Below are 23253 nucleotides of genomic sequence, written 5' to 3'. Positions count from 1 at the left end.
ACTTGGTGACCTTAGCCACTGCCCCACCCCCCACCGGACCCCCCCCCAACACATCTGCGTTCCAGCTCCCAGGTTCCTCCCCTCTAAACTTTATCTGACCGCTGTCCCACCCTCTCTCCTCCTGCAGATTCCCCAGCCAGCAGCCCCCACTTCCTGCTCAGGTGGCCGGTGAAGGAGGGCCAGGGGTGGGTCCTCCACATTCCCCAGGTTATTGCACTTCCCGGGGCAGGTCCTCTCTGCAGCCGCCCGTTTGGTGCCCGCCTGGTCTGGAGAGTCTGGAGAGGGAGTCCTCTTTACCACGCTACTCGCTGCCTTTCCTTAACTTCCAACTGAAGTTGTTTTTTTTAAATCTGCTTGATGGTTTTGGGTTTGAACCGAGAGCAGCGCCTCTGGAAACTCGAGGGGGCGCGATATCATCTGCGTTTCTGGCAGCGGGAGGAACATGGCTGCTGTGGCTGGGTGTGGATTTCCTGATGGAGGCTGGTAGCTTTTAAAATGAGACACGGTTCCGGAAAGCTCAGCCCATCAGTTTATACAGCAGGTTGTTATAAGCCTGATGGCAATCTACTCCAGCAAGCCTGAACCACAGACGGACTGGGGGGGGGGGGGGGGGGGCATATCCACCATGTTGTCAGGAGCGAATGCAGTTTCATTTTACGTCCAAATGAAAACGCATAGAATTCATGCGTCTGTCGGTGACAAGCTGCATTAAAACAAGGCCCTGACGTTTCTGAAATCAATCATTAACACGGGGAAAGAAAGCTCTGAATTTGCCGTGCTGTAGCTTTGGATGACGTAGGCCTTCTCGCGCACGGGAGAAGAATGACAGGAAATGGTGTTCACTGATCGTTCACTCATCGTTCACTGTGTCCGACTTATTCACTTTCCCCTGAAGTGAAGAGACCGAGGTAAAGCCATCACAGGGATTTTAAACACTGGCCTACTTTTGTTGAATCTTTAATTCAACAAAATAAATTTTTTCACTTATTTGAATTCCCTTGTGAAGAGCCTGATTCCACCTATTTCCACTCAGAGAAACGAGGCAGTCTGGTTTGCTGAATCCTCTTATGCATCAAGTGTGAAGGACGACTCAAATGGCATGTTAACGTAATTTGACACGGCATCATTTTTTTAGAAGCAGAAGTAATCTACTCTTATTCAGTGGCTAGTCTTATTGCCAGTACCTTCTGAACAGTACTGAAGCTCTGGCATCTGAACACTACTGAAGCTCTGGCATCTGAATACTACTGAAGCTCTGGCATCTGAATACTACTGAAGCTGTAGCATCTGAACACTACTGAAGCTCTGGCATCTGAATACTACTGAAGCTCTGGCATCGGGACACTACTGAAGCTGTAGCATCTGAACACTACTGAAGCTCTGGCATCTGAATACTACTGAAGCTCTGGCATCGGGACACTACTGAAGCTCTGGCATCTGAACACTACTGAAGCTGTAGCATCTGAACACTACTGAAGCTCTGGCATCTGAACACTACTGAAGCTCTGGCATCTGAACACTACTGAAGCTGTAGCATTTCAGCTACTTGGCAGTTCTCTTACAGTTCCCTCAACTCTTCATTCCTCTTCAGTAATGTTCAGTTCAGTTCATCTTTACTGTCCCTGATGGGAAACTCTTTTTGCAGCAGTATCACATAAGCCACATAAAACATTACAAAATACAAACACTAAAGCAAGCAGGAAAACAAATTAATACAAATTATAATGTTGACAATGTGGAATAGTGCAAATATCATGTATATATGAGGTATACAGTACACTGTATGAGGAAATCTATATTGTTTATAAAATGTGCTCGGCAGAGTACATGACACAAAAGCTGAAGGTCTCCTTTTCCAAACTCATTTCAAAATTTCAGGGTGAAAAAAGGAAAAACAGCTATCTCAAGGGTGTTTGCGGGATTACGGTGTTCAATTTGTGAGCTGGAAAAAAAAACAATAGCATAAGACGAGGTCGTCCGGTTATGATTTTGTCACGTTTTCAGGTCACCGTCAAGCGAAGCGGAAACGCCGTGACTTGCATGCAGAGTCCGGAACGAGCAGAGAGGCCCTTTGGCGTTCGGCCTACATCGCTGAACATTTAATGCGCACGTCAAATGACACGGCAAGCCAAGGCTTTAAACAGCTTCTTCTCGGAACCTGCTCAATTATTCAGTGAGAATGAGGTGCTTAATAACTCTGAAATACCTGAGTGGAAAACATGAGTAAGAGGCTTTGCATCCTCACCCCCCACCACCACCCCCACCTCCCCCACCCCCACATAGCGTGAGGCTGCGATGACAGATCATGATGGGTGATGGGTGAGAATAGACAGTTACATAAGGGCCCGTCTAGACCGCCTCGACTGGGAGCCGCAGTCAATCCGTTACCAGGTGACCGCAAGCAAGGGGCTAACTCTGATAGACAAGTGCTCCCAAGCATGCATGCCCCCCCACCCCTCTACCCTCCCCCCAAACTCCTGTTTTATGAGGGTAGCTTCACACGTTTGTCCCTCTGTTAGCCTGACACTAACCCTGTCTCCCAGGCTCAGAGTGTTAGCCTGATGCTAACCCTGCCTCCCAGGCTCAGAGTGTTAGCCTGATGCTAACCTTGCAACCCAGGCTCAGTGTTAGCCTAAGGCTAACCCTGCCTCCCAAGCTCAGAGTGTTAGCCTGACGCTAACCCTGCCTGCCAGACTCAGAGTGCTAACCCTCTCCCATACCCACTTCAGCACCCCTCCTCACTCCGCTGGACAAAGACAATGCACACGGGGGGGAGCTGAAGTTGACTGTGACTGGAGTCAGGCCTGTACTTCCAGGCCTCAGATTGGACTGCAGTTGTCCCTCACCTCTCTCAGTCAGAAAGGTCATGTTCTTTTCCACTGAGCTTTTCCAGTATCTGAGACGGGAGGGCATATCTCATGAAACACATGGTGGTTTCACAGTTCTGGCAGCGTGTGGCTGTCGGCAGGGGGCGGGGGACAGCAGGAGGGCCGGCGTGGCCTGGTGGCCTGGCCCTGATGAGGGCACACAGGCCACTGAGTCACATCCCCGGAGCTGTTTATCAGTGCCCACTGCTGTTCTCCCAACCCTGTGATCATAGAGGGGCCCGGGGCCAATTCCCCAAGCGCCCGTAGACCTTTTCGGCTCAAACCCCTACCCACACAGCGGGTCTCTTGCCCTCCCCTCTTCCCAAGGCGACTGGCCCTTTCTCTGGAGCTACTGAGAAAAATCTCAGATACAGGACATATGGTAAATGGTAAAAATGGTTGGCATTCATATAGCGCCTTTATCCAAAGCGCTATACAATTGATGCTTCTCATTCACCCATTCATACACACACTCACACACCCACGGCGATTGGCTGCCATGCAAGGCGCCGACCAGCTCGTCAGGAGCATTTTGGGGGTTAGGTGTCTTGCTCAGGGACACTTCGACACAGCCCGGGCGGGGGATCGAACCGGCAACCCTCCGACTGCCAGACGACTGCTCTTACTGCCTGAGCCATGTCGCCCCACAGTACATGACATCATTTCAGATCCAGCTCTCACAGCAGGTCGGGGGGGGGGGGGGGGGGGGATGGAGGGGTGCATGTATTTGACGGACTACTCGTTCGCTTTTCCTTTCGCTCTTCTTCTGTCAATTCGCCAGGGCGCGCGTCCCAACCTGCTCCTCTGAGTGGGCTACGCGTAGCTTCAGATAGTTACATCCAGCGATGAAAGAACCAGAGCTGGCTCTCCCACACGTTTTTAAATATCTCACCAGCTCTTCAAAAGCACTCGGGCTAACGCACAGAGGCGGAGTGTGTAGCTGTTGAGCCATCCTCAGACCATTCAGCTTTCAGTCCTCTGGTTAAATAAAGCCCCCAGGGAACACTTTGCTTTTTAATACTGCTCTTTGTGGGGTTTGTACAGCTGTTTCCAAGCATTGTAGCGATAGTTCTTCCCGTATAACTTGGCCTTGGCCACGCCGTATGTTTATACATGAAAAAAGGACTTATTCAGACTTCCCTTTCATTTCGTCTTTCTCCATCTGTGCAGAATTTACACTGGTAAAATTTTGTCTCAAATTTCTTTCTACATTAGCATTACTAGTAGAGAGCAGGGCAGGTGTAGCCACGATAAGATCTGCACAGCTGTTGAGCCCTTGAGCAAGGCCCTTAACCCCACATTGCTCCGGGGGGGGGGATTGTCTCCTGCTTAGTCTTTGGATAAAAGTGTCAGCCAAACGACATGTAATGTAATGTAGCTGCACCCGCCACTAATTGGATGGCTTCTCTCCTGACATCAGCGAATGAGAGAAGTAGTGCTGGCTGAGAATCTCCGCCCAGAGCCGTTGTAATTAAGGGGGCATGCCCTGGCATTCAGAAAGCATGACTCATCCGAAAACTTCACGATGACACAAAACATGATACAGTACACACAGGGTACCTCTTTAGTGATGGCTGCGGACCTCTTCTTGAGCAGGTTTGGAGATGTCTGTGGGACGGAACACCTCACGCGGCAGGTCAGAGCGCTCGAATGTTCCCATTTTTGTTTTTTTCCCGACACTAATCTCAGTGAAGACCTGGACTACACCGACAACCTTGTGTGGATATGAAAAAACGGTCAGCGCAATTATTCACTTCTATATGTCGTGACTAATGCTTTGACGCCCAGTCTACGAAGTAATATAGGCCAGCTCCTTGCTTGTGAAGTCATTGACTCACGGTTATGAATGTGTAGTATGAATGGACCTCCTCTCAACACGCCCCACAACTCAGGAGATGAATAGGGGGCTTAATAAACGCTTCCTCGCTCCCACGCATGTGTGAGATGCGTCTTAATTGCGCTTGTCCGCCGCGACACGCACCGTTCACGCGGACGTGTCCCTGCCCGTCGGGAGTGAGAGCGCGTGACCCGCTCGACCCAGAGAGCCCGACAGCAGACCTGCATAGTTATTCGGCTGGATTAGAGAGAATCCCCTCTCCATGGAAACTCATCTTTGCATGACATTTAGAAAGGATTCCTGAAATGAATTCCCCAGCCTCAGCTGGGGTTTTAAGTGCTCCCTGAAGCCAGACCTCAATAAAGTGAGGGGTTTGCTGTTTCCCATCCGCCCTCTCCCACTGTCTGCCTCTCCACCTGCGGCATCCAGGAGAGTAACCCCCCCATTCACACTCACAGGCACACACACACACAGAAACACACAGACATACAAACAGAAACACACACACACACAGGCACTCATGTACAAACACACACACACACACACACACACACACACACACACAGACACAAACACTCATGTACAAACACAAACACACACACACACACACACACACACACACTACCCCCTACCTTGTCCCCCCGATTCCATCCTGAGAAAACACATGGGAACACAAGCCCAGAGCGGCATCAGAAATGACCATCAATATGTTAATTTATTCATCTCTAATTTTTACATAACAATTCCTCCCCTAATTTAGCATGCATGCCAGGGCACCCGTTCACTTTTCCCAGCCTGGCGGCGATAGAGAAAGAGAGTGAAGCAATGAGGGTGAAAAGAGAGAAAGAGGTTTTTGGAGAGGGGTGGGGTGGGGTGGGGGGGGACGTTGGAAGGGGCTTGGTTAGCGATATCAAAGCAGGCCCCATTTTAATAGGACCCCCCTCCTCGCTGGCCGTGGGTTCATTGTTTACTTGTTTGTGCGATGCACCGTGTCACATCACTGGCAGAAGTAGAGTGGAGAGGACAGGCATGTCCTGGCGATTTTAGCGCATTATGCTGGGGGAACCGGGGGGGGGGGGGGGAAGGCATTAACGTGAAGTAGAAGTAATATGATGTTTGAGATGTAGTGGGGCAGCCTCTTGGGGCACTCTTTCCTCCCTTCTCTGTCTGCAGTGATGGAGATGTGTAGCTAGCTCAGCAACGAGAGGAGAGGGGGGGGGGATTTAGTGGCTGCAGATATATTCACAACAATGCCCCACAGAGAGAAAATGTTCTCGTATGGTAACTCACAGATACGCTTTATGTTGTTAGCTTTTAAAGTTTTTTTTCAGGTTTGCCTGAAAAAACAGACAGATGAAGTCCTATCATGTTTTTGCTCGTACTAAAACGATAAGACCCAATAACCAAGGTTACCAGCCACACTGTTTCACATTGATATTCCAATAACAGCTTTCAATCGTGTTAACTGGGACAGCTTATCTCCGCTTTCCACAGGAAACTTACTGTCACATCTTTCAAAAGTATTACTAACCAGCCTAGTTATCTTCAAACTATTAGTTAGTCCACAAAGACATGCCGACAGTACCAGAAACACAAGCTGATGAAGATCCAGGGGGTGTTAATGCTGGAACACTGCAAGTAGTACTGCTGACATGTATTTGTGGCTCCGGTTTTTTTTTTTGTTGCTTCGATGAGTTATTTCGATTGCTAACTGAGTGCTGATGTTAAGACAACTGCATCGGTAGTGTTTAATTCGCTCTTACTGGCCGTCTGCCTAAAACTACTGCAACGAACTCCTCTGGTTCAACTAACTTTTTATGGAGCCATAACAAAGGGCGTCCAGCACCACCGTGCCCAAGGTTAGACTATAGCCTAAGCCGACTGGTCGCAATGTTAAAGAAACACAGTAGCGTGTTTCAAGGACTGTTCATCACTAAGATTCCTTCAGTGCTTCTACAATGCGGTGATGATGGACAGCTCAGGCTATTTTGCCATTTCAGCGCACAATCACGCAATTTCCGAAAATATAATAGGTCATTTCACATTCTAATTTCTTTCGGCTTTGAATTTCAGTCATATGGATTTTATTTTAATTGGCAACCTTCAACTCCAGGGTTAGCAATCTACGTCACATTATTAAAAAGATTTATTTGCAATTCCAACGCGGCTATCGTTATCTAGCTAAATGCAAATCTAACGGTACTAGGCAAACTAGTAGCGCTAATTGCGTTACTCTAGTGCAGCACAGAGGAATTCGGCAGCGTTAGGCTAACTAACCTATGTCACCTCAAAACACGCAACGCGCTACTTGTAGCTAGCAAGCTAGCTAACTTGGGGCATAGGGATGCCAGTGTCGCAGCTAGCTAACGTTGGTTTCCAATATTCAATGCTTGTAACTTAGACTACCTTAGTTAGTCTAAGCAAGCATGCAAGCGAGTCAGCTAGGCGACTTACAAATATGTGTTTGGTGGTAAATGACCTATCGTTAGCTGGATACAATAGCTAGTGAAGTTAAATACGTAGCTCGCTGGGTAATGATAAGCCTCAATCAGAAACTCGTCGAAACGGGGAAAAAATTAACAATCACCTAGATTGCTTAATGATGAATACCACTGGTCGACTAGCGTTAAATGCCACAGTACTTTGGAAGGTATTAAACACACCAATTAAACGTAATATATAAAATCCATACAGCTATTCAGCCAACTAACACACCGATCTAACGCCACACATCTGAAATCTACGTTAGATATCGTTCCCTTAATTAAACCCTAACATTGGACCTGAAGCCCGAGCTTTGATTCAAGCATGCTCGCTTCATCCCTGATGCTAGTTGACGTTAGTTTAGTTAGACTCAGCCCCCGTAGTAAAAATCCTGGCACACTAGCGGTACTGCATGTGACACTGCGTTTATAAACTGCTAGCTAAATGGAAAAAGGCAAACGTTGGCAATACACAGAAACATAATGCCACGCATCCATAGCTCAGCATCCTTACTGAAATGCACATGACAGAGAGCATCCTTACAGCGTGTGTCATGTTCAATTTGTCAAACGCGCGTATGCACTTGTGCGCAGATAACGTTTCATTTTAAAGTGAATGTTTCAGCGATTTAAAAAGTTAAGCATTTTCCAGATAATTTATTTTTTTATTCTTTGCAGATGTTTTACGACTTTCGTCGTCATGCGATAATCAAGTTTATGGACCTTGGACCAGCTACTCACCTAATTTCAAGCCCCACTGCAACCTTGTCCCCCCATCCGATGGGACTCGTGTAAAATCTCAGCCGTTAAACCCCCTCCACCAGCGTCACTCTGTGCTGCAGCCAAGGCAACCAAGTATCGCGATATCACAGCACTTGTGAGCGCTTGTGTATTGCGCTTGTAGCATGCGGGCACTAGAACACCATCCTCCAAGTGTTTTAGATCAGTTAACAATTCAGCCCCATTTCAGAGCGCACCAACTTCCATCTTCACTGCTAGCTCGAAATGGTACATGCTTGCTAGTTTCATTTTCAATGATTTATTTTCTCTTCAGTTGCATTTCAACCGTTTTTATGTTGTGTCCCTTCTATTGTTAATGTACAAAACAGTTATTTTTAGAATATTATTAGCAGTCTTATTGCTATTATTATTATTATTATTATTATTATTATTATTATTACTACTACTACTACTAGCAGTAGTAGTATTTTACTACAGCAATTATTAGGCTGCAACTACTATACAATCCCTATTTTGAATATACTGTAGAGATCACTGCTTGATTTGAGATTTTCACAGATTAACTGGCCAGTGTGCGTCAATGTTCTGGTTTGTGGCTGAGAATGTCAACATAAAGTGTACAGAGAGGCTAGCCCTTATTCTGCTCACTTGGCAGTGCATTGAATTTCAGTTGTATAAAGAGTAAGTGCATGCCTATCCAAAGCTATTTGACTGTAGCTCAGCCAAGTAGGAACCAGTACAGCCCCCATGGGGGGCACACAGTGCGAGGCCAGGCCACAAGCGAGCCTGAATGGCCAGCTTGAGGATTAGATGCTGGCTGCATTCACCAGATGCACATAAACTTCTCAGACCTGACATTCTACAAATATGATAGAGCATCATTAGGAACCCGAGCATTAGCAAGTAAGCATTGCACATCACATCACATCCATGAAAACAATTAATATGGATTGCATTTCCTTAACAGAGCTCATTTGAAAACTTCAGCCCTTATTTGGCACACCTGATTCTACTGAAATACTCTGCCAGCTTAATTCACAGCCAGTAAATATCTACTTCATAAAGAGATGCTATTTATATGTGTGTGTGTGTGTGTGTGTGTGTGTATGTGTGTTTGTTTATATATGGGTGTGTGTATCATTATGACTGTCTAATTTCCATTTAAACCACTTTCACTGCTGTTCAACAGCATTTTCTTCTTGATCTGGTCCATCAAGAGCAGATGGGTGTGTGTAAGCTCACAGATGGAAAAAGGAAACAGAGAAAGGAGAGAAAACAGACCACAGGCTTCAGTTCACTTGACAAGGTTTATTGCATTGTGGAAGGAATTAAAAAGGAAGAAGCAGGTATGTGTCATGTTCATACCCCCTGAGTAGAGGGTGTGCATTGTAGCCCTAGCAGTAGATGAAGGAGCTTGTCATATGTTCATACTGACGAGTCTAAGACTCAGATGAATATCTGCAAAGCACTGGACTGCAGCTACAGACCAGGGTATTATGGGTAAGTCTGAGCACACTAACACTTGTTGACAAGACCAGGTTGCGCATAAGGCAATGCTAAAAGTATAAATTAAATGGACTCTTTTGTCCACCTCTAAAGTGCAACACACAAAGAAAAGGGGGGAGAGAGAGCAAACGGAACAGACCTATTCTTTGTGTACTTTTCATTTCTAGAACATTCTCATTGCTACCGGTACAATTCAAGTGCACAGTCTGCCCAGGGAGAAAGACTGCGCTGCATCACATCACGTGTGGGAAGTGTCTCACACAAAGGACATTAACAAGAACAGAAATAAAGTTAGACATGCATAAAAGAAAGGAAGATTTCTCTTGTAATGATGCTCAGAGGTCAAGCTTACGATCACTCTTAGGAACACAGTTTGTGTGTGTGTGTGTGTGTGTGTGTGTGTATGTGTTCAGTAAACAGTCTTTCCTCACAGGTTTTCTTAATAGAAATTTATTTTGCTTATGTCCTTCCCTCACACACTTTGCTCTTGAGTCACCTGGTCAAAGATGCTCAAAGGAAGCCTACAAACAAATCTAGAGAAGCTGCAAACTGTGATGCCCACCCTATTCATTCACATACAATTCACCACTTGAAACCGAAGTCAGGGGTTGCTGACAGAGGAGATAACGCAGGGACTTATTATGAGTTTGATGTATGAGTGTGAGTCATAGGGCACGGACAGGCATCTGCGCCTGTGTATGTGTGAGAGTCTGTGCACACGTGCGTGCGGGTGTGTGTGTGTCCGTTTGCGTGCGCGCCTGTGCGTGACGGAGCGTGTGTGTGTGTGTGTGTGTGTGTGTGAGTGCGTGTGTCTTCACAGCTCGTCCGTCTCCCCGTCGAAGGGCACATCCATCTGCACGTGGATGTGGCTGGTGTCTCCGCTGCCAATCCAGCCGATGGGCGTGCGGTTGAAGGAGGGCCGGTTGTCGTGCAGGTACACGACCGTGGGCTCGTGCTCCACCACGTCCACCTCCGGCAGCTGGAAGGTCATGAGCTGAGAGGCCTTCTCGTAGCCGCCGTAGGGCATAGCAGACCTGTGCGCAGGGGCAGGGGATTGTACCATACACCACAGAAGGGGAGGGAGGGGGGTTGTACCATATAGGAGGACGGGGGGGGGGTGGTTGTACCAAACAGTAGGATGGGGGAGGTTGTGCCAAAATTACTGGTTGTACCACAATGTTGCCAAATTACTGTATATACTTACTTTTCCATTTGGGTATTTTCATCCCAATATAAGGCTTTGGTCAATGTTGAGTTTTTTGGTTTGGCCCACTGACCTTTAAACCTTCCTTGTGTACATATTTTGTATAGGATACATTTGTTTTGGGGGGGGGGTTCCTATCAGTATAAATGTTCACTGGGTGATATTTCGAGAGTCTTGTCCTGGAGCTTGTTGACCTTTGTAATTTTACAACTTCAGAAACATCCAGAAATTAGAAATTGAGGATGTAGTAACCCTACACTACAGTGTACTGATCTATCTTGCACTGATGTGAGCTGTATTAGCTCTCTGTATGTGATTGGAATGTTCTTAACTGAACATTCCAACGCTGATGTAACAATCACCACTGGTAATTCTAGAGTTCTAGAACACTGACTTGGAATTTCATTCCAGAGACATTCCAACCACAGGGAAGGTGCTGATGATGCCTGTTGGAGAGAGGTGACCGCGTACCTGTTGAAGCTCTTATACTTGCGCAGTGCGTGTGGCATCTCGGGCCCTGCCATGTGAGGCTTCAGGGTGGCAATCAGCTCCTCGTTGCCTTTCATGGCCCGTTCCCATGGCGATGTGTACGTCCTCGCGTAGTCGATCTTCTTGCCCAGGCCGCCCCCGGCTCCCTTATCACCCCCAGCCCCGCCCGCACCTGCAAGCGTGATGGGAATTTAAAGAGCTTCCTTTAAGTTCTGGGCCTTTCCCGGGCCGCGGATAGGGGCGGACAACTGGGACACTTTCCTATATGGGGTGTAACTATTTTTAATTCGTTACAAAATAAATTGGGGGTCCTCCAAATATAATTTGGTCCAGGCCTGAGAATTCATAGCTTCCAGCCCTGGGCCTATCCCTTCACTATAACACCCTCCTTAGGTTTAGACCTCAGACAGAAATGTGAGTTCTCTGAAATGTGGATAGCCCAAGCCACCACTTTTCTACCTGTGGTCCACCTGCTGAGCCTTACAACACAGGTCTGTGCTACACACTCAGGCGGTGCCAGCAGAGTACAGGCACCCAACTGGCCGGGGGAGGCCGGTGGAAACCCTCCTTTCCTGGATGACATCATGCCTAATTATGCACCATGCTAAGCTGAGGGATGGTGTAGATTTGACTGCAGACCAAGGGGTGTGCCCCTCTACTGGATTGGACTCCAGACCATGGGGTTTGACCCTCTACTCAAATGTACTGCTCCCCTTTACCTCACCCACCCCAAACAGTCCCAAAGGCTTTTATTGCCCTGACAGATAGTTGCTGCTCACTCACAGTCCATAGAGAGGGGGTAAATCCAGGGGTCAGAAATTAAAAGTCCTGCCATATTTTTCTTATACCCATCAACTCAACATGCTGATTTCACTAATTAATTCCACCTCCTGGCTGAAGAATAGTGCTTTTTTAGCAAATCCAGGTGGTTGGAACAAAATACTGGAGTGGACCTTTACTTTCTGAACCTGGACTTTTCACCTGTGGAAGTTACGCCTGCAAACATCAGCACAAGAAGGGTGGTGTTGCAGACTCTGAGCGGGAAGTCATCACTGATCGCTCGACGGGAACTCACCGAGCGCTCCGCTGCCATCCAGGGCTCCCCCGCCTTGACCTTGACCTTGACCTTTGCCCCCTGCACCACCACCGCTGCCGCCGTGCCCTGCGGCGTGCCCCCCCGCACCCCCGACGATGACCCCCTTATACAGGCTTCCAGGTTTGGGAGGGGGGATCGGCGCTTTGCTCCCACTTCCAGCGTAGCCCCCGCTCACGACCATGCGCCCGCCGATTAGATGACCCCCCATGTCCACCTTCCCCCCCATCCTGTACTTCTGGAGCTCATCCTGGAGGGAGAGAAGAGAGAGACCACGAATAAAGCCGCTCTCGTGCCCAGAAAGAGGACAACCTCTCTCTGTAGCTCTTCAGAAAGTCAGAATCATTTCTTCATTTCTTGGTACTGAATGACTGAGAAACTGTGATTATTCTCAAAGTACCCAAGGTAAAATGTCTCACTCGTCGCTCAACAGGCAACGTTTTATTTTCAAAATCCAAGAGGAGGATTTTTTTTTATGGGGGCGGGGGGATGAGAGGTGGGGGCCAAGTCCTGTCGGCGTGAAGATCAGAAAGCACATCGCTTCCCATTAGAGTGAAGGCTATTGATTCTGAAGTCCCACTTTGTCAGATCAGCTGCACTTCAAAGTTGATCCACAGCAGCCATTTTAAGCACGCACATCAAAGGCAAGGTTGGAAAAAAATGCGAAAATATTAAGATGTCATGATCTTCTGCTTGATGTGTTTTTCGCCTGATCCCTTTCAACTACTTACTGCACTGCAAAAACAAGTCTGTCTTAACAAGTGTTTTAGTCCGGCAATGAGACCTAAAATCTAATTTCCTCTCTCAAATAGAACATTTTAGCTTGTTTAAAGTTACTTTTTGATTGAGAAATTACATTTTCTTCCACCGTCTTCCTATTCACGCATGACTCACCATGGAGTCCGGGGTGAAGACGTCGGGGTTGTTCTCGTAGATGAACCTCTCCACTCGCTGCTGCCTCATCTTGAACATCAGGGAGCCCTTGTTCTTCAGCAGGGACAGCTCCTCCAGCATGATGTCCTTGGGGATGCCGATCTTCCTCCCCAGGTCCAGTTCAGTGCCCAGCTGCTCAGAGGCATTCACTGCCAGATAGACCAGCAACGCGTTAGCAAGCCTGTGACAGCAAGCCTTATTTCAAAGTGCTTTTTTTAATGAACCAATCAACCAATGTGCATCAGAGATGGCTGCCGGCATGGACACTTAACAAGCAATCCCTGGGGCACATTGATATTTTTGGTTTTGGAATACATTTAAATTTTGCAGAGTTGTTTCGTTTTATTTATGAGTCTCCGGCGATTGGTTCCCCGATCGCCGCTGATACCGCTGCCGACAGATTGTTTTTGTCGGTACGAACACGACACATTTTGGTGATCTTAGACAGAACTGGCACAACTGTATAACCCTTGAATTTAATTGAGGGAGTCAAAAATTTGTCTGCAAAAATACATCCAACTTACAAGCTGATAGCTCTTAGTGTAACTTATGGTGCCAGGGACAATTAGGCTGTGTGTTTGAGGCTTATTAACTTTTACTATAAAATCATCTGAGCCATTTTATGAGTCCCTCAGTTTGAATGAGAAAGTGCGTCCCACCCACACTGTAGACTGAGGAAAGCCGGCTGGGTGAGTGTGGTCCCATCGCGTACGAAAATCCCGCAAATCATCAAGCCTGGGACGGCAATCAATCAACATGGCTTCGGCCTCGCAGAGCGAGTGATAGTCCCAGGACACGAGAACCGAAACTATTTTCATATCTGCTTTATTTCCATTTGGACTGGAGTTCGGACGCCATCAAGTTCACAAGAACAAAGGAGGGCCCTCAGGTCGCCTACTTCCCCCATACTTGTTTGAGCACTTCTGTGACCTTGAGTAAACAGGTTATATACAACTTCTATGCAACATGTATACTGAATAGTAGGCAAGTATGCTGTTTTGGATATGGCCTGTGGTTTGAGAGGCAGTGCCCTGCTCTGCACCAAACCTTTCCCTCACCTTCCTGGAAGTGTGTGTACTTTTGTGTGCCTATCAGACCGTTCATGGCGTGAATAATCCTTTTACTGCGGACCATGTAGCATGGACTATCACAGAGATTAGACGCAAGCTGATTTACATAGCACTTCCTCCTGGGTTTATTAGCCAGGGGTGAGTTCATCTTGACTCAGGTGACATCATTTTACAGTTTCCCCTTGTTAGGTATTCATACTTCCCTTAAAGGAACAGCAACCCCATTCATAATGTAGTGAAGTGAGTCACACCTAAAGCTCACGTCTAAAGTTCCGGTTTCCTAACCAGACGCTGGCCAAAAACTTCCCAAACATATGCAAAAAAAACTTCCAAGTACCTACATCAAAACTGAAATGGCTTTCATGTGAAAGTATATACAGGCTTTCGTTCCAACCAAGCAGTTATACACCTGATTCTACTAGTCCTTAACAACCAATGACTCTAGTGGTTGATTAGTGGAATCAGGTGTGTTACTGCTCGGTTGGAACAAAAGTGCGCACCCACAGCGGCCCTAATTGGATAAGATTGAGGACCCCTGAATGAGAGCACTTACAGACTGTAAGTGTTTGTCTGACCAGCAGGGGTCGCTGATGAGCGATGAAGAATCATCATCAGTCACTCCCTGTGTGCTGCTACGGCTAATTATTTGTAGCCCTACAGGAGTAATCATTTCATAAATTGACTTGCATATTTTCAATCTCCGATCATATTTGAAGAATTGTCCACATGTGCCCTCTGAATGATTTTCCAGAAGCTGCAGTGTGCCTGTCGAGTTGCACAGCCATTGCAGCTGAAGGCGGCTTTTTTTGTGCAGCTGTAGAGAGCATGCACTTGCTCAGAATGAGGACACTGTGGAATAATGTCATGAAATAATAACATGAAATGCCCAGATAAGCACTTGTTTGCCGGAGCCACTATAGACAAAATAAATCTGTTCTTAACAGCCTAATCAAACCGCAGATTACTTCGGTAGCGACTGGCTTTGTGATGTGCACGCCCACGCAACAGCTGGGTTTTAATCAGGAGCAAACTGTCTTGGGTCAGCGTGCCATTTCCAGTGACTCATAGCTCTCAGAGTGACCAGGTGAAAAACAGCACTTCAACCATGAAGCGCTATGAATGAAGTGTTCTCCTTAGGTTCAATGCTGTCTGATCGAGGCCGTTTTAATTCAGACACCAGCACATCAGACAAAGGGATTTGATCCCACGAGCACGTCTACTCCCAGCTGATACGATTTTCCATATTGGACGTGTGCGTGCGTGAGTGAGTGCGCGTATGTGTGTGTGCGTGCATGCATGCGTGTGTATGTGTGTGTGAGTGTGTGTGTGTCTGTGTGTGTGTGTGGTGCGAATGTGGCACGCTTGGAGCAGCAAGTGGTGCCACACTGTGTCAGAGCTGCCCTTCTGTTTCCTCCTGTGGTTCGATGGCTCCCAGTACAAAACAACTCCATCAAGTGTGAGGAAGACTGCCACATTGAAGCACCAGGGCTTCACACTACAGTCGCAGAATTCACACTTTGAAGTTCAGCCATGTTTTTTTTCTCATTCGCTTTTTTTTCGATGTGTATCTTCAGAGGACGAGAGTCAGTGCCACTCACTAAAGTGATGTATCCCTGGGCAACGGGCTGCTCTTGAAAATAAAAGGTTATGAGTTATTTGTTGTTCTTGATGAACAAAAATGCACATAATGGAATAATGATGAATGGATCTCGAGCTTAAACATGGCGGCCAACTGCAAAACAAGAAGGACATACATTTATGTTGACAGAACATTCACTGGGTTGCCAGAGAAAGTTTTTCCCCAGATAAAGGAGATTTTGAAAGATTTCCCAGAAAAATGTCCAGTGAAAACTGGGAGACAAGAAAGCAATTCCATATGTAAAATTTTGCTATTTTTGGGAGTAATACACGACATTCATTAATCAAAATCTGTAATATCATGACACATCATGACAGAACTGTGTCACTATATGGTACCTGCTCATATATAAGGGCAGAAGCAGCACATTTCACAGAGGAAGCCCTGGCATCCCAATGCGAAACACATTATCCAGTCAGCAAAACAAGCTCAGCTGTAAACAGATGGTTGCAGTTCCCAAGCTGCACCAGAGGGCGGTGACCTTTGACCTGCCACTGGACCAGGGGAGCTGGTCCTCCAGCTGTATGTAGAGCAACTGGCTATTATCCTGGGATTTTAGAATAACCCATTTACACCTCAATGCAGTGCATGAGATCTTCTACACCACCTTGGCTGTTGCCAAGTGACTGTCTGCTTGCTACTGGAAGGCCTGCCTCTGTTAGCTTTCTGTCACGCTGCTTTGTGACGTCTTTCCTACTAAGACATGAAATGTCAAGTTCAAACAAAGCTCTTTTTCCCAGCATAAAGCAGCATCCAATATTTCTCAGATGCTGACAGAATGGTAATAAAATAGCCTGCATTCACCTCCAATGATATACTGTGTGTGTTTCAATTGTAGCTTTTGAATTATAATCACAGTTAAAATATATTTTAAATGAAATACTAACACATATCACACATTGCCTGTTCTATTAACAAGTGACATACCATGCCTATCTTATGTCAATGGCCTTCCAATGCATCATTATCTGATACCAGCACTAAATGCGTCTGTCTGCTCCGGTAATACATACAAAACCTAACCTTACAGAACAATTTACTCAGCACCTGCAACCTTGTAGCTGCCCAGTCTAGTCCCTTACCCACTGTGCCATACTGTTGCCTGTCATGTGGAAAATGCTGGAATGTCGCAGTTTTCTGGTATGAGAAGCAAGTTTCCGTGCAGGTGCGCTGCCCCTGTTATATTGCGCGGCTGTGTCATCTACCACCCGGGAACTGCCTGCTGGGAATGGAATTGCATTTGATGGCTAGTTGTGTGTGTCCCAGAAATTGAGATTATCAGATCCAAATCCACAAACTAAACTTGAGGAATAGAGGTACGTAACCTGGGCTACCCGTGGTCTTGGATGAATTGAATAGCACTTATAGTATATCTTGGATTTTTCCATATTTTTCAAGACTCTCAGTGATTTCCTGTCCACTTCAAAATATCTAAATATTGCTGGTTCCTGGTTGTGCCCTCATAATTAAGATGACCAGACCAGGGTCAAGTATGTAATTGCCTTGGATTCAAATATTTTTCTGTGCTCGTTTGATCTTGTCTGATGCAAATGAGCCAGTTAAGAGGACCAGAAGGCAGGGTTTTCACTTTTTGAAAGTATTTAATTGGTTTAATTGACATTGTGGCAACAACTATGTTTTTAATTTTTTGGTTTTTAATTTCACATTTAATACCCAGCGCTTGTGAAAGAAAACGACAGAATTGGCAGAGAAGCGCATTTTCTAAAGGTTCAGAGCAGAGGTTTTGCTCAACTTTCAAAACGCCTGCCAAGTGCTATGTGCGCATGACCATCCATAATTAAATAACGACAAATCGGATCGGCTCAGAATAGAAACTGGCATGGATTTAGTGAGTTGATGAATTGGTTGAGACCTTAAACACTACAAAAAAAAATTCTCAGTTCAAGTCCAAAAATGGAAATGGGATTAATGGGTACTGTACTCATATCCTACTGTACTATTCTGTATTTGTGTATGTGTGCAGGGGTGCACATGTGTGTCTGTGTTTGTGTATGCATGCATGTCCATTTATCCATTTATGGATTTGATGTTTTTCACTTGTTGAAGAACTTTTGCATGTGAGTCGATTTGATTAAAAGCGGACTGAAATGCTAAATGCCTGAATTGTTAATGTAAATGCATGTGTGAGAGAGAGAGAGAGAGAGAGAGAGGGAGAAGGATGAGAGGAAATGTCTCTAACCCTCCTGTGTGATGTGGGAAAGGTCAGTGATGAGCCTGGATGACTTTTTCCTCTTGTTGGGCGCAGGTGTTCCGGACAGTGGCATGGTGGCGAGCTGTGGGGACAGAAAACACACACACACACACACACACACACACACACACACACACAGAGACACACACACACACACACACACACACACACACACAGAGACACACACACACACACACACACACACATAGAGAGACACACACACACACACACACACAAAGGTGTTTTAGGTCACTTCCTGCCTTCGCCATCTGCTCCAGCAACGCAATGCAGCACAGGGGCCTGAACTGAGCGGCCGCTCCAGGGGAGCCCCAGTGGCCGAGTTGGGTTACTGCACCCCGAGCGTCAACAAGCTCTTAAAATGGCAACTGAAACCTTGGAGGCCGACACTGCCGTCAGGCCATCCTGAGAGCTCAGGAATTCCTCCCTCATCAAGTTCGAGGGCGTAAATCAGCGACCCGAGATTCCCTTGCCAATCGCGTATGTGTGGCCTATCAGCTGCACTGTCTTTTATTCTGGTATTGGGCCGACAGGCCCACTTAAGGTATTAAATATGCATACGGCAATGTAGCGCAGAGCTTGTGAGAAGCAGGGCTCGCAGGCATTATTGCTCGCGAAACGCTGTCTTTTGCAAGTGTAGCACAAGTCACCTAGGGTTAGAGAGCCACACAGGGTCACAGTATCATGACAATATTGAGGGAGACTAGCATTAATGTAAGTTATGTATTTATATCAATATGAGTTGGCTGAGAATAATTCACAGCTTTCATAAAGTCTGTGCGGTGAAATATCATCTATCAAAAGGCGTAATACAGAGTGCATGACCAAGGCATTTGTTTAGACAAATATAAATGCTGTTCTTTGATGCCTGATAGGGGTGGTATGTTTTTAATACTTCACATACACTATGTAAATTCCACAGATATTTTTGTTACCGTATACCCACCCTTTAAGTCATATGGGGCCGCTTCCATATACGGCTACAGCGTCAGCGTCATACTTTCTCAAGCCTCACCTTACTAATGCAGACGCAAAATAAACACGGTAACACGGATTACATGACAGCTGCAGCACTGTAGCTGAAATGTGTTGTTTTTTTTGTTGTGGTTCTTTTTTACCAGGATGGCCCCAATGTCTGTCATCTTCCTGTTGTGCTGAAAGCGCGGATTTGGAGATCATGTGTGTCGTTCCTTAATCAAAGATTACATGGCAATGTTTGGACATTAAATCCCTCCAATTCGCTGGATTGGCACCATGTTATGTGTTTCCCATCTGTTGAGAACTACGGCCGTCCAAAGTTCGCGCTTTATTAGAGAGTAAGCGCGGAAAACTATAGCTCCCGAATTTTATTTCACATTTTTTTCGAGGACATTGTGACCATCGCATCGCATCACTTCGACTGTACCGTAATTCTATCTTCACTGGCTATTTATAAGCGCCATTTTGAAGTAAGGCCATTCTTGGCCACTGGCTGCTGTTGCAGCGAACCAGCAGCACGATGGACAGATGTAGACTGACATACATGTGCACACGCTCAGCTCTATGTGCCATGGGCAAGTACATACGCTGGCGGACAATTTGAGTGAGATTTCTAGAACATCCCGCGAAAGTGGCTCAGGGGAACGCGGGGGTCACTGGTGGTCAGGAGCCCTCTCTCAGGCATTATGGGCCAGTTCCTCAGCTCGCGTTTCCATGACGGGTATTCGTGGCTTAGCAGGCTATAAAAATCTGCAGCAGACAGCAGAGTGAGGCGGTCAGCAGATTCTCCGAGCCACTCCGCCGTCCAACGCCAGGGAAAGTTAAAAGCGAAAACCACTCTACCCGAATCTATAACATTTCACTGAAATATAGATCTCCTTCCCCTCCCAACAAAAAGTGATACTTCCCTTGGACACAGTCCGGTGGAGCCACGTCTCTTTTGATTTATGTCTTCATTTATGTCCGGAGGGGTCTTTGTTGGGGAGATCTGCCACCACTGCACAGATTTACAGTAACCTCAAAGTGGTTAGTCAACGCATGCGATTAGTAGATGGCACCGCCGTAGCGATCTGCTTACCTGGGATCCTTGTCTGCGGAATAAAATACCAGGGAAAAAAGCGGCAGCTTTGGATTAACGGAAATCAGAGTTTACAAATCCCGGTTTTTTCGCTCTGACCCTCGCCACTACATCCCAGGGAGTGTGAAATCCCGGCAGAGTTCGGATGGCAAATCGTGGTGGGGGGATACTGTCCTGCACAGCCCAAAGTGCTGATGCAAAGAGCTGAGATATCAGGAGACGAATACTTTCTTACTAACGCATCATGGCCCTATATATAGAAACTCTGGAGAGCCAGGAGTTTGAGTGAGGTTATCAAATGCCCCCCTCCCCCCCCCCCCAGGACTGAAGGGGGGAATAAATCCCAATTGATTTGCCCCTTTTCCCCTTTGTTAATTTGTTGACTTTGGACGAGATTCTCACCCTTTAACACGTTATGAAGAGGGCCCCTGAGGTCCCCTTCCCGGTGAGTCACCATCTCTTTGTTCCCATTCTGCCTGAACTCCTGCTTTGTGGACAGGGGCATTGTCTGACCTGAAAACCTAGGAATCTGTGTGGCCGGTGCAACCGGCCAATCGGCACGCAACGTGAGCTCCGGGTCCGTTTAGCGCTGGAGGTGCGAAGACACACCTTTGGAAAGGCTCCCCTCCGAATTTTCCACTGAGCTCAATCCTAGATATGAGATGCAGTAGGGCGGTGTTGGGCAGACGCAACATCCCCAGGAGATGAGAACGGTGACTGCTGCCAGGAACTTTGTGTTTTCCAGTACTTTCTGCCTCGCTCACACCTCAGGGAGTTTCCCTGCTTTGATTTGCTCCGGTAGAACCGTTTGTTCAGTGAACTAGTTGAACTAGGACATCGGTTTCTTCTACATGCGGAGAGGGAGACTGTTTACTGCCACAACCCCTTCGTACATATAATCATTCAAGATGATTTTCCTGCTGATAAACTGAATTATCTCTCAACATTGACACTCACTCATTGACACCTCCCATCCCAAACACAAATCGAGTATCTGCCTATAAAGCTTGGATAGGTATGTTTCCCGCCTCTTCTTCTGTAGTCAAACAAGAAATAGCAAGGGTTTGACCACTCATGCCATGTGTGTATGCAATACAAGGTGTGCATGCCTGTGAGTTTGTCTCATCTCTCTGAGACTCTAGTCGCTAAGCAACAGTCAAACCCTTGTATTTTCCCCCCTGGCTCCAATAGGTTTGTCGTTCCCCAACTTTCCTCAGGCCAGCTGTTCTACTGGACTCTCACCAACCAAGCAGTGTGGTACACTTATACAATTAGAATTGAGTACATCACAGATTTCAAGCTTTGCTGTATCCTAACCATGCTTCTAAAAAGCAACAGTTGAGCCATGATATCTGGATACTAAATATAAGCTAAATATAAGAGGCAGGCATGCCTAAGGAAGAGATGCCAGCACAACAGAGAACCCGACTGATTGCCAAGTACCCCTGCTATACTTCCTTTCACCAATAGGGTGCACAGTCGTGAGTTTATGTGAGTCACCCACGAATTAAATATTTTAAGTTAACCTGTACACATAAATCCTAAATGAAAATCTTATTCTGAGACTTCCTAAACCCTAAGCTCAAAGTCTGTAATACTTTTCAATCATGTGACCATTCATTATTTTACAACAAAAAATAAATGTGTTTTTCTTCATACAAATTTAGTTCATCAAATTTTAATGGCTTAATTGCTTCGTGCTGATGTTGCCTGGACATTAATTTTGGAGCCCTCCCATGGCAACGTACCTTTTCATTGTTGACTATGAAAATGTTTCCAACTTTTAAGGTGCACAAATAGAGTCACAGTGCCATCTTCTGATGAATACTAAGAACTGTTTTCATCGACTGAGTAGATTGATGTGCATTTTAATGGTAATTTCTACCTTGAGAAGTGCATTTTAATGTTGAAAAACAAAAACTGCAGCATGAGTTCATATTGTTTTTGCTGAGATACCTTTGACCCAAGCACTGTGCTTCAAAAACTCAGGGCACAAAATTGCACTTATTGAAAGAGACCCTGTATTATAAAATAGATAAATACACAGCATTATAATGTCATTTATGAAAATGAAATTGACACTGTTTCGCCATTGTTATCTCCTTGTTTTGTTGGTTGAATTGAATTGCACATTTTATTATAAAACTTATGAAAGGTTCACAAAAATCTATAAAATGTTTTGAGGTCTCACACAATTACAACTTTCATTTTATCTAAGCTACTGGTCTATGGGCTATAAAACAAATAATTAATTTAGAAATGATATGATTATTGCACAATGGATTTGTAGATGGCATACAGTGCTGTATTGGTGGTAAAAATGTGGACACCTTCTGTGTAAAATGGCAGGGCAAATGTCAAGGAGCTGAATGTGCACATCTAAAGAAAAACTTACAGAAGAAGCTAAACACATGTTCTCCACAACCTTAAATAACTCACAGGTCATAACAAAAACCAACACAGACATACGGTAACATATACTTACCTGTACAGTAAAATGTCCAGTGTTAATTAACCCATAACCCATACATTAACCCATAACCCATACGGTACATGTGGTTCTACTGTGCTACAGAGTAGAACCATATTTATATTTGAATTAACACTGGACCCTTTTTCTGTGTATATTCTACCATGGTCACTGGCACAGAGTGATTGTGAGGGAATTGGATACACACAGGGCTCCCATTCAGCTGTAAAATTGGATTCTATGTAAAAAACAATTGTGTAACTTCCTCTGGACAAGAGCGTCTGATAAATGCCTGTCATGTTTGTAATGTAGTTCTTTAGCTGTAGTTCTTGTAGTCTGCACTGTAGATGACCAATAAGGTAATTAGGTAAGAGGATGCTTCAGTTTTCTATGTTCCATTTTGCACGGACACAATACACAATACAGTGTCCGCCTTAACACTGTAAACCAGGGGTCACAAACCCTGTTCCTGGAGATCTACTGTCTTGTAGGTTTTCACTCCAACCTTAGGAAAGCACAACTCATTCAATTTCGGTGGAAATGAAAACCTACAGAATGGTAGATCTCCAGGAACAGGGCTGGTGACCGTTGCTGTACACAATCATTTTGTTTGATCCTTTTTTTGGGTGCAGCTG

The 23253-nt window shown here is 45.9% G+C and overlaps 2 protein-coding genes across 2 annotated transcripts in view; both read right to left on the bottom strand.

Annotated features, from left to right (window-relative positions):
* Nucleotides 1–7987, bottom strand: part of usp54a (ubiquitin specific peptidase 54a) — an 85844-nt gene extending 77857 nt beyond the window's left edge. The window contains 1 exon segment of the mRNA XM_061227809.1: nucleotides 7929–7987. The gene's annotated coding sequence lies outside the window, so the exon portion shown is untranslated.
* Nucleotides 7988–9216: 1229 nt separating this feature from the next.
* Nucleotides 9217–20379, bottom strand: myoz1a (myozenin 1a). The gene is made up of 6 exons (XM_061228475.1): nucleotides 20149–20379; nucleotides 18063–18156; nucleotides 13115–13302; nucleotides 12203–12470; nucleotides 11110–11299; nucleotides 9217–10468 (listed from the first exon to the last, which is right to left on the bottom strand). Exons 2-6 carry the CDS (start codon nucleotides 18145–18147, stop codon nucleotides 10249–10251), a joined length of 951 nt encoding a protein of 316 aa, XP_061084459.1. The 5' UTR covers nucleotides 18148–18156; nucleotides 20149–20379; the 3' UTR covers nucleotides 9217–10248.
* Nucleotides 20380–23253: the final 2874 nt, after the last annotated feature.

The sequence above is a fragment of the Conger conger genome, chromosome 18 (assembly GCF_963514075.1).
Source record: "Conger conger chromosome 18, fConCon1.1, whole genome shotgun sequence".
NCBI lineage: Eukaryota > Metazoa > Chordata > Actinopteri > Anguilliformes > Congridae > Conger > Conger conger.
The sequence above is the reverse complement of the archived record's forward strand: the minus strand, read 5'-3'. Positions and strand labels throughout refer to the sequence as shown.

Coding starts and splice junctions, on each gene's coding strand:
- myoz1a (XM_061228475.1), bottom strand. CDS start 18,147: ATGCCACTGTCCGGAACACCTGCGCCCAACAAGAGGAAAAAGTCATCC. Junction 13,303..18,062: donor TTCCCACATCACACAGGAGG/GTTAGAGACATT, acceptor TCTATCTGGCAG/TGAATGCCTCTGAGCAGCTG. Junction 11,300..12,202: donor GGATGGCAGCGGAGCGCTCG/GTGAGTTCCCGT, acceptor TCACGCTTGCAG/GTGCGGGCGGGGCTGGGGGT.